The sequence below is a fragment of the Octopus bimaculoides genome, chromosome 16 (genome assembly GCF_046866305.1).
Source record: "Octopus bimaculoides isolate indiv1 chromosome 16, ASM4686630v1, whole genome shotgun sequence".
Classification (NCBI taxonomy): domain Eukaryota; kingdom Metazoa; phylum Mollusca; class Cephalopoda; order Octopoda; family Octopodidae; genus Octopus; species Octopus bimaculoides.
This window is the reverse complement of record NC_142943.1, coordinates 6730014-6743290: the sequence shown is the minus strand read 5'-3', so window position 1 is coordinate 6743290 and position 13277 is coordinate 6730014. Positions and strand designations below refer to the sequence as shown.

Genomic DNA, 13277 nt, shown 5'->3' with positions numbered 1-13277 from the left:
AAGGGTTAAATTCTTTACAGTGTTTTTGGTTCAATGGATTTATTCTAAAGCATTCTACCAAAATAATTAATCATATTCTGAAATAAACAACAAGCAGGAATTGAAACCCAACCCCAAATTTTATAGGTCAAGTGGAACATTATGTTTTATTCTACAGTTCTTTTGCAGAACTACAAGAATTTATGATGAATTTTGTTTGGTAGACTAGCATGTTTGATGTGTGTGTTTGAGTGAAAGAGAGTGAGAAAGAGAGATACATATATTATGAAAGAAAGGAGGAGAAAAACATACGGGGGGGGGGAGCAGGGGGTAGGGGTAGTTATGGTAATGAGATTCCTATATTAAAATTTTCCAAAAGCTATTAAGAAATAAACCAATATAATTTATAGGAAAAAGAAAGACATTCAATGGAACGAGAATTAAAGACAAATATTTTCCAGTTTAGAAACTTGGAAAAATAAAAAAAGGAAAAAAAAATCTGAGTTTTCTTTCATTTTTTTTTTCCTACCAGGGTATCAAACGATTTTATTTTGTGTTTATATTTGGAAAAAATATTTTTTTTAAAGAAGGAAGAAATTGTTTGCCATTTTCTTTATTGTTGTTGCTGTTGTTGTTGTTGTTGGTGTGTTTTTTTTGTTGTTTGTATTGTTGTTATTGCTGTTGCCAGAAAAGAAAAAAAAATGCATTAAAAAATGCAAGAAAAAGTGGAAAATTGAATTATCTTTTGAAAGAAATCCCGTTATTTTTCTTTCTTTCTTTCTTTATTCTACCGTTTTTTCCCCTTTCCTTTCTTTTCTTATTTTTTTGCATCAAATATTGATCTTTGTATATAATTGATGTGTCTTAATGTTTTCCGTTACCAAAAGAATGCTGCATGTGATAGCGCCGACTTCTTTGGAATAATGGCAAAGCAATGGGGAAGTAAAGTTTGATAGAAATGTGTGCATGTGTGCATCAACATGTGCAATGACACGTGTTTCCATGTGTGTGTGTGTGTGTGGGGGGGGGGTTATGTTCGATTGTTACAATGTGTGGGCACATATGTGAGCGTGCTTGCGTGTTGCAGTGTATGGATGTATATATGTATATGTGTGTATATATGTGTGTGTGTGTGTGTGCTGCAGTGTGTAGGTGTATCTGTGTGTTGCAAGTGTGTGGATGTATATGTGTGTTCTTTAATTTTTTGGGTGAGTGGGTGTAGATGTGTGGGTGAATGTATATATATATATATATATATATAGATATATATATGTATGTGTGTGGGTGTGCATATATATATGTGTGGGTGTGGGTGTTTTTCAGCGTAAGCGTATGTATATATATATATATATATATATATACATACACACACATACATCTGTGTATGCTTGTTTATACAGTATGTGAGAGTATATGTGTGAATGCTTGTGTGTGTGTGTGTATGTGTGTGTGTGTGTGCTTGTATGTTTTGGGTAGTGAATTGTTTGAATTAATGTATACATGCATATGCATATATGTACATGTGTGTATACATACATGTCTACACACATATACATGCATGCATCCACACGTTTTGGGGTGAATAATCTAGAGTCACTTGCACGTTTACAACTAGGCTGACTGACACACAGACATGTAGCACAATCGTATTACATACATGTGCATTTGAGTGTGTGTATACATATATATGTGTGTGTGTGTGTGTGTGTGTGTGTGTGTGTAAAGAAAGAGAGAGAGAGAGAGAGAGTAAGTGAGTGAGAGACCAGACAACAAATACAGGAATGTGTATTTGATAATCATATTTATAATAGCATTTCTAAAAGTCAACAAAATCATTATTACCACTATTATTATTATTATTATTATTATTATTATTATTATTATTATTAAGGTAGCGAGCGGGCAGAATTGTTATCATGCCGGGTGAAATGCTTTGCAGCATTTCGTCCAGCTTTATGTTCCGAGTTCAAATTCTACTGAGGTGGACTTTGCCTTTCATCCTTTCGGGGGAGGGGGGGAGGGGGGCAATGAAATAAGCACCAGTTATGCACTGGGGTTGATGCAATCGACTAGTCCCCATCCTCCCCAAATTTCAGGCTTATTATTATTATTATTATTATTATTACTATTATTATTACTATTATTATTATTAAGAAGGTGAGCTGGCGGAATGGTTAGCACGCTGGATGAAATGCTTAGCGGTATTTTGCCTGTCACTACGTTCTGAGTTCAAATTCCGCTGAGGTTGATAAAATAAGTACCAGTTATGTACTGGAATCCATATAACTGACTCATCCCCCAAGCTGCCCTTGTGGCAAAAATTTGAAATAATTATTATTATCATTACAATTTAGGTGATGAGCTGGTAGAATCACTAGCACATCGAACAAAATGCTTAGCAGTATTTCACCTATCTTTATGTTCTGGGTTCAAACCCTGCCAAGGTTGACTTTATCTTTCATCCTACCAGGGTCAATAAGATAAGTGCCAGTTGAATACTGGGGTCAATGTAATTGCCTTACCCACTGTCCCTTAATTTCAAGCCTTAAGCTTATAACAGAAAGGTTTATTAGAAATTTCTTATAAAATATTATATTTTTTAATGTTACAATGGACAGGTAGATGGATGAACAGACAAACAGGTAGGATGGCAGGTGGATGGATGGGTATAAAGGTGAGAGAGTGGTAGATAAATACAGAGATATGTAGAGAGATCTAGGCAGGTAAAGTAGGTAGGTGGAAAAAAAGTAGGCGGTTTGTGGGTAGGTATGCTGGTGAGAGAGTGGAAAATAGATATGTAGAATGATATAGGCAGGTAAGTTAGGTAGGTAGAAAAAATAGGGGGTAGGTGGGGAGATAGAATGGCAGGTGGGTAAATAGGTATGCAGGTGGTTGGGTAGGTGATAAGTTATGTGGATATGTAGGCAGCTTGACAGATGGGCAGATAGGTAGATAGACAGATAGGCAGGTAGGATGGTAGGTAAGTAGATGAGGGTGGAGGGTAATAGGTAGAAAGGTAGGTGAAATGAGGGTTGGATAGGTACATGGATTACTGGATGAACGGATGCAATCAATAGAATGGAAGACAGTATATATATATATATATATATATATATATATATATATATATATACATATATATATATATATATACACACACACACATGCAAAACATAGACATATATACATACATGGAACACCCCCGCACAAAACAAACACCTTCACACATATATAATGAATACATGTAAAATGTATACACACACACATATATATACATATATATACATCAACTGATACATAATACACATACATATATATACACACACACATGCACACAATGCACCCACATGAATGTGTACATGATACACCCATGCATACGTAAGATACACACATATATATACACAATACTTACACACATGCAAAATACATAAATACACATATACACATGTGTACACAAACACACACTGCATATACGCATATATATATATATATATATATATATATATATATATATATATATATATATATATATATATATGTATATATATATATATATATATATACACATGTACGCGTGCAGAATTTAGGTAAATGAAGAAAAGAGTAAAATAAAAGAGAAAAAGAGAAGGAAACGAATGAGAGAGAGAGAGAGGGAGAAAAAGAAGAGGAAGCAGTTGGGGCTTTTACATCCTCCTCCTCCTCCCACCACCACCACCACCACCACTTACTACTGACCATCCTCCTAAAAATAAAAACCACAATTAAAAGATTGACTAATTGCCAGTCTATTGGAAAAATAATTAATTGAGTTAACTGGAAATCCCTCCTTCTGCTCCCGCCCCGCCCCCTCCACCCCCACCGCTAAATATGGAAGCAAAAAGTCCAATTCAGCTTTAGCACACACACACACACACACAGAGGATCATCATCATCATCATCATCATCATCAATGCCATTGCCTGCATCAGCACTAGCATCATCATCACCGATATCACCACCACTACCACCACCACCACCACCGACATCATCATAACTGCTATCGCAGTCATCATCATCACCATCAATCACGACTATTATTAACAACTACTGCCAGCAGCAGCAGCAGCACTACTATCATCATCAGAATCATCAGCACCACCACTGCTAACACAGTTTTCACCACCACCACCACCATCATCATCATCATAATCTGCAGTTGTTTCACTTGTGACACTCACTAACCCATCTGGGTGCATGGCACAATTGTGACGTTAAATAAGATGAAAAGTAACATTTCTGTGAGTTATACTAAATGATCACCATAGGCAACCGATCATCGCCATAATTTTTTTTCCTAATAATGTGATTCTGGGTTCAATCCCACTTAGTAGCACCTTAAACAAGGTTCCCCCCAACCCAAGGTCCTGTAGAAGGAAAAACAGTTCCAATGGACCCCAGAGCCTTGGGTTATCTAAGAGCAGCATTTCCCATAGAGAGGACCTATGAAGATTGAAAAAAGGGTTCGGGCAGACAAATCCTTCCATCCATCTATTTTCTCTGTCCATTATTCCTGGGAGGGCCACTGTTGTGGTACAATCCACAGGCAGCTCCCCCACGCCCCCGAATTGTCATAAATAATAAAATGAAGAGGGTTTCATATTTGTAATCTCATCCAACACCAAGGTGAAGAAAGAACAACGATATGGGTGCAGCGTTTCTATGAAAGGGGGAGGGAAGCGGGGTGGGGGGAATGATTTTGAGGGGTGGAGGGAAGGGTGCTGGTGTTTGTCAGTTTTAGGAAGTACTGGACCCAAGCTTAGGGAGTTAATATTGGCAGATGGAACCAATGTGGAATTTCATTGGGAAGGACCATTCTGATCTTAAATGTGTCCATTAAACATCACCACCAGGTTTTGGGGTCTCTTTAGTAGGATCCACTATATTGCAAACAATTGGATTGTCTTTAGACCAGGTCCCTAGTCTGGGGGTAACATTTGCCCTTGCTCCCAATATTTTGTCATTACTTCCACCAGGTGTGACAATTCTGACAAGAGTAATGGGGGCTGCCCTTACTCCAACCAGCTGCCAAGGCTCTCAAAAGGGTAATAAGGGCTGCTATCCCTCCTGTGAGTTTGAGGCCCTGAAAGAGAGTCATAGGGACTATCTGCCACTAGTTCAGAAGTCTCTAAAAAAGGAGTCACAGGATTTGCCTTCCTTCCCAGCAGTTTTAGAGGCTCTGAAAAGATTCATGAGGGCTGTGTGTGTATGTGTACGTGTGTGTGTGTGTGTGTGTGTGTGTGTATAAAAACCAGCAGTGTGAATATGTTTGCCAACGTGAAAGAACACGAAGTGTTTATCACCCCCTAAAAACATCACCAGTTGTCTGTTAGAATTCCTGGTTTCAGAATTCCTGTAATTGTTAGCAGAAGACATTCTTGTCAAGTTGTGCGAAGTTAGCCTTGTGTTAGACGCTGTCAAAGACGGCCCCACACATACACACACACACGGATATTCCAACATTTAGACAAACTCATACATACACAAATGAACACACACACACACATACACACATATACTCAAGCTCATACATATTCAATATTTTTCATTCAATTATTCTTTTTGAACATATGTAAGAACGTTTGTATTCCCCTCTCTATACGTATGTATATATATATATATGAATATATATATGTATAACTGTGTGTGTTTCCAAATAGGTGGGTGTACAAAAATAATTTATGCCTATATACTAACATGTGGGTGTACATGTAGAGATATGAAGGTATATATATATATATATATATATATATATATATACATACATGCAGGTGTCAAGTGACATTAACTCAGGAACCAAGAGTTTTGTATGATACACACAAAACTGTGTACATAAACACACACATACCATATATAAATATATATATATATATATATACACGCATGTAGCATCTCTCTCTCTCTCTATATATATATATATATATATACACACACATACATACATACATACATACATACATATATATATGTATGTATGTATGTATGTGTGTGTGTGTCTACGTGTATATATTTATCCAGCCATGTGTATGTATGTATATATGTGTGTGTGTGTGTATGTATATATGTGTGTGTGTGTGTGTATGTATGTACTTATCTATCTATCTATTCATCCTACATAAATGACATTTCCCCCTATTATTTAGTGGGCGGATAACAAAAAAAAAAAAAAAAAGAGGGGAGCCAGTAGCCTGAAATAGCCCTTGTAAAGCAACCCCCTAAAAGCAAAACGAAAATTGATGTGGCGAGGGTGATGGATGTGTAGGTAAGAAGGTGAACAGGAAAAGTAGAAAGAGAGAGAGGGGGGGCAGATAGGGGGCGTCGTTGTAGCGTGGGAGACAGTTGTAGGATGTAATCGTCACTTCTGTTGAAGAACCAGGAAAGCCTTATACGCCAGCCGATAGATTTGCTAGAAACAGCAACCAAATCTACCTCAAATCAAATTTTAACGCAGTGGTTCGCAATCAGGGTTCATGTAAGATTCTTCTGTTGTTAAAATTTGTGCAATAAATTGAGTCCTATACTTTCGTAATTTTCTTTTTATTCTTTCTTTATTCTTTAAATACTTGTTTCAGTCATTTTACTGCGGCCATGCTGGAGCACCGCTTTTAGTCGAATCAGATCGACCTCAGGACTTATTCTTTGTAAGCCTAGTACTTATTCTATCGGTCTCTTTTGCCGAACCGCTATGTTACGGGGGCCTAAACACACCAGCATCGGTTGTCAAGCGATGCTAGGGGGACAAACACAGACACACACATATATATATACATATATACGACAGGCTTCTTTCAGTTTCCGTCTACCAAATCCACTCACAAGGCTTTGGTCGGCCCGAAGCTATAGTAGAAGACACTTGCCCAAAGTGCCACGCAGTGGGACTCAACCCGGAACGATATGGTTGGTAAGCAAGCTTCTTATCACACAGCCACTCCTGCGCATGACAAAATTTTATGGAAAGACGTAATTGTAATAAAAGTCCTTTTTATTACGAGGCAAAGGGCCTGAAATGTTAGGGGTGGGAGCTAGTCGATTACATCGACTCCCCATTGCGTGACTGGTACTTATTTCACCAAAACTGAAGGGATGAAAAAGGCCAAAGTCTACCGCGATGGAATTTGAACTCAGAACGTAAAGCAGAAGAAATGCTGCGAAGCATTTTTGCCCGACAAGATAACCATTCGGCCAGCACGTCGCCTAACACTTAATTGTAATAAAGGCGAGTATCGAATCATAGACTTTGGCCTTTCGTAGTTTAGAATACCAATAGCTTGTGTATGTCCTCTCCCTAACATATCTGATCTGTGAGCTGTAAATCTCTTGCAGTGAAGTGGTTATGTCTCTACGTGCCTTAGTTCACCGACAAGTGCACGGTTACAACCTCGTTATCTTACAATATTTACTTATATAAGCCACGGTATCAGGGTCGGCAGAATGCTTCACTAATCTGTAATGAAAGCAGAGCTTATATATATCAGCTCTCAAGGCAAATATAACATCTGATATATATATCGTATTATTTTAAAGCCAAAGCAATGCAAGTTATAAAAAATTCACAATACAGGTCGATGGTTAGTACTATTGAAATTCCGGCCAATAATACTAACATCGGCCTGTATAATACATTTTTTATAACCTGCATTATTTTGGCTTAAAAGAAAAAAAAAACATTAAAAAAATTCTATATATCGGAGAATGCCTCGTGAAAAACCATACTACACTGATATATATATATGTGTGTGTGTGTGTGTGTGTGAACAATCGCTTTAATTGTTTATTTGTGTTTAGTATGTCCATTTGCATTAAAAGTGAATTGTTGTCTTTGTGAATTCTTATTGAAATATTCTCAAATGAAAAAGTCCGTTTCCTCTTTATTTTATTTCATTTTTTACTATATACCGACAGACAGGCAGACGATGTAACAGGGTAAGAAAATGTGGTTGGCGACAATTTTGTATTTTAACAACAAACTTGAGTCATCTTGGGTAAACTTTCACGGCATCCGTGTCTTGCGCTGAGTCAAAGTTGCTTTTGTTTCATGTTAGTTGTTTCAATTTCGTATCCGCCTGTCACCACCATTTTCATGGGGGAAAATACGAACGTTGTTCTGCCTTAAATGGAAGAAGTGTTCTGGGTGGGAATTACGGAAAAGGTAAAAAAAATATATTATGGCATTATCGAAAATAGATTTTTCAGCAATCCTTCGGTATTGGTAGACGACATCATTCACCCACGCAATCTTCCCTCATGACATAACTGAAAAAGGAGGTGAATAACATCGTCTCCTCATACCAACACTCTGGAGACTGATACCGAAAGATTTCCGATTTTTCTCTCTTTTTGAGACAAATACATACAGCCATATATATATATGTATGTGTGTGGTTAAGAAGCTTGTTTTGCAACCGCGTGGTTTTAGGTTCAGTCCCACTGCACACCACGTTAAGTAAATGTCTTCTACTATAACCAATATCTAAACGAGTGAATTTGGTAAACGGAAACTGTGTGAAGCCACTTGTGTGTATATATATATGCGTCTTTCCCATAACGTCTTACAGGGCTTAACCTTCCCGACTTTTATGTTACGTTTTCTCATAAAATCGTTTTACTTCCGAAGACGGACTAACGCCCAAAACGTCAGTGACAATCCGTTCTTTACTGCGTTAAACTAATTATCCTATCATTGTATTGATTTTCCACTAAGCACGCACGCACACATAATATATATATATATATATATATATATATATATATATATCTGTGTAGTAAGAAGCTTGCTTTCCAACTACATGGTTCCAGGTTCAGTCCCACTGCGTGGCACCTTGAGCAAGTGTCTTCTACTTTAGCCTCGGGCCGACCAAAACCTTGTGAGTTGATTTGGTAGACGGAAACTCAAAGATGTGTGTGTGTGTGTGTGCCTTTGTGTCTGTGTTCGTCCCTAACCACTGTTTAACAACCGGTTTTGGTGTCTTTATGTCCCCATAACTTAGCGATTCAGTAAAAAAAAGACCGATAGAATAAGTACTAAGCTTTAAAAAAAAATGTCCTGGGGGTCGATTTGTTCGACTAAAACCCTTCAAGGCAGTGTTCCAGCATGGCCGCCGTCAAATAAAAGAATATATAATTATTATTATGGCGAGAAAGACATACACACACACAAACGCATTACACATATCTATGAATATACACGCATATCTACACAATCATACACACACACACACATACATACATACATAGGCTTAGAAAAACTATAGGTGAGAAACAGTTTCATGGTTAATTACAACAAACTGTGTGCTGAAGGGTTAAAGTGACTCAAATCGATATGGCTCTAATAAATAATAGACTTGATACACGGACGGTTAAAGGTACGTACATCGCTGCCTCCAGTATTCAGCCTAAACTAAACAACCTGTCGGTAGTTCAACGAAATTCGGATGGAGTGAAAATATCTAAATTTCTTGGAACGTATTAAGCAGAAAAACGGACTGAAAACGAAGGAGACACACTGCTGATTATATTATGAGTGGATAGTTGGATATGACATAATATCTATCTATCTATCTATCCATCCATCTATTTGCTTTTCTATCTATCTATCTATCTATCCGTCTCTCTATCTATCCATGTCTATCCATCTATCTATCCATATCTATCTATCTATGTCTATATCTATCTATCTCTCTCTATCTATCTATGTATGTATCTATCCATCTATTTATCTATCTAGATCTATCTATCTATCTATCTATTTATCTATCTATCTATCTATCTATCTATTTATCTATCTATCTATTTATCTATCTATCTATTTATCTATCTATCTATCTGATATATAAATGTGTGCGTGTGAATAGAAATTAAAGAACATTTCATATAACTTCGCAAACAGATCCAGATGAAAAAAAATGTCTTCGGCACCAAAGTCTCGGCCCTAGAGTCACTGTTGTCGCTTCTCACTTCAGCTCTCACTCCTCCCGTTTGTCTAAACAGTCTCCTGTGCAAATATAATTATTTAACATTCATCTCAATTTGGCGTGTTGCGCAAATGAGACACATAATGCTGGGTTCATTTAATAATTGGGGATTGCTGCTCTCCCTCCGCCCAACAGGTTGAAAGCCTGGCTATATATGCGTGTGTGTGTGTGTGTGTATTCTTTTTGTTCTATTTATCTCTGCCCTTCTGTGTGTGTGTGTGTGTGTATAATATAATCTGCAGAAAAGCTACAAATTAATTGAAGGGACGTTAGTTTTGTGCTTGGCACATAACAAATTATACAGAGAGAGAGAGAGAGAGAGAGAGAGAGAGAGAGAGAGAGAGAGAGATGGATAAATAGATAGTTAGATAGAAAGATAGATACCAAGAGAGGGAAATAGATAGACAGGCAGATCGACAGATAGATAGAGAGAGAGGGAAATAGATAGATAGAGTGACAGGCAGATCGACAGATAAATAGAGAGAGAGAAAAATAGATAGATAGATAGATACGATGCCTTAAATGTGTCAACGATCTTTCTCTCTCCCGTATAAACATACACATTGTATGGAGCATAATGCATGAGAAAATATCCGTCCTAGTAGCATAGATACGAAGCAGTAGCGTATATGCGACCGTACACACACACACACAAACATGTATGTGTGTGTATTTATGTTTGTGTGAAGAGGAAGAAAAAAACTTGTGATAGCTTCAAATCCCAACTTTACCAACTGACATTTATAGAGGGAGACGGTGGCGAGGCGGGGGGGGGGGGGGGAATGGCTATTTATTTACTTCATTTATGTAGAGTACACATATTCTGAGCTATATATATATATATATATATATATATATATATATATATATACAAATTTATATATATAAACAGTTATACACAAATATATATTTATTTATAAATTTATGCACAAACATATACATTTATACACACACACACACACATATATATATAAATATATATATATAGATATATACATTTATGTACATACATATATATACATTTATGCACATACATATATATACATTTATACATACACATATATACATACATTTATGCACATATTTATATATACATTTATACACAAATATATATATACATTTATACACAAACATATATATACATTTATACACAAACATATATAAACATACATTTATACACAAATATATAAATATACATTTATACACAAATATATAAACATACATTTATACACAAATATATAAACATACATTTATACACAAATATATATATATATCATTTATAAACAAATATATATATTTATACAAAAATATATATTTATACACATATTTATATATACATTTATACACAAACATATATATATATACATTTATACACATATATATACACATTATGCACAAACATATATACATTTATACACAAATATATATATATACATACATTTATACACAAATATATATATATATACATTTATACACAAATATATATATATATACATTTATACACAAATATATATATATATACATTTATACACAAATATATATATATATATACATTTATACACAAATATATATATACATTTATACACAAATATATATATACATTTATACACAAACATATATATACATTTATACACAAACATATATATACATTTATACACAAACATATATATACATTTATACATACATATATACATACATTTATACGCACACACACATATATACACAATCTATATAGGCATATATACACACACACACATCTATCTATACAATCAAATGTATACTTATATATATATAAAATACATATATGCACATCTGTCTATATCTACACACATGTATACACAATACATGCTTCTCTCTATTTACATACACACACACACATATATATATGTAAATATACAAGCATATATACACAATCACGTACACATATACATATAAACACATACAGATACATTCAAAACGTGTGTATATGCTCTGCAAATCTGATGAGCTGTTGCCGGCGAAACTTCGAATTTTTTTAATGCTACAATAATAGCAATAAAAAGATACACACACACAGAAAATGTAAGTTCTCGTATATATGAATATACATATATATATTACACACACACACGTACATACATTAAGGCAATATACGTTATATGTGTGTATATATATATAAATGATTGTGTATAAGCACATATATATATTTCTGTATATAGATGTGTGTATACGACCCACGCACACCCTCTCTCACATATATACCAGTATAAATATGAGTTTGCATATATATATATATATATATATATATGGTATGCGAACTATTATACACATTTGTAATGTTTACACTCCCCCACGTTTTTTGTACACATGTATGTATGTAAATAAATATATATATACACACACACACATGTAAAACACATGCCTTTGTATACATGCTGTTGAGTCAATCCCTATACACATATATACAGAATCTATAAACACGAACACCTCCTTATATATATATATACATATATATATATATATATATTCATGCGTATATAAATAGTAACATTTACCTTGTGACTTGAAAAAATCTGGCTATGGTCAATTTGTTTCATTGTTGCCGCTCGTTTTCGTCCCTTGCCGTTGTATAATAAATTGTAAAAATAAGATCCCGTGGTTCGAATCCTGCTCGTTCTCAACGTAGTTTAAATAAAATCCCAGCTTCTGTTTTATATTTCAATGCCCTATGTGTGTAACATACGCGTCCATACACGCATGTATGTATGTAAACACGTTTATAAATATATATATTTGTATAAATATGTGTGTATGTTATTTATGTGTGATTGTAATTTGTTGTAAGAGGAAGAAATGTGTCTGAAAGACAACCTGAAGCTTCTCTCTGCAGATCGAGAGACAGAAAGGACACAAATGCTTTTAACTTCGTCAACTGTCACTATTAACAACAAATGTATGTATCTGTCTTTGTATATATATACATATATATACGACAATCAGTCAGTTTGTTGTGTAGTAAGAGATAATTGTAGCAGTTAGTGACACAGCCACCATCTTCTTCGTAACACCGGAGAATTTCAAACTGAACTGAGAGAGAGAGAGACTGAGGACTTTGTAAAACGAAAGAGGGGGGGGAGGGCAGAATCGTAATCGCATTCGGTAGTACTGCTGCTGTGGCCGCCGCTGCTGCTGCAGCTACTATTGCCTGTTGTAGTAATAATGCTTAGTGGTGGTGGTGGTGGTGGTTGCGGCGGTGATAGTTGTAAGGTTACGTGCTGCTGATGGTGGCGGCGAAGAGGGAAGTGTTAGTTG

At 35.4% G+C, this 13277-nt stretch overlaps 1 protein-coding gene across 1 annotated transcript in view; it reads right to left on the bottom strand.

Annotated features, from left to right (window-relative positions):
- Positions 1-13054, bottom strand: part of LOC106874793 (ras-GEF domain-containing family member 1B) — a 97011-nt gene extending 83957 nt beyond the window's left edge. The window contains exon 1 of the mRNA XM_014922648.3: positions 12521-13054. Within this exon, the coding sequence (XP_014778134.1) occupies positions 12521-12562 (42 nt within the window). The 5' untranslated portion in view covers positions 12563-13054. The remainder of the gene's footprint in view (positions 1-12520) is intronic.
- Positions 13055-13277: the final 223 nt, after the last annotated feature.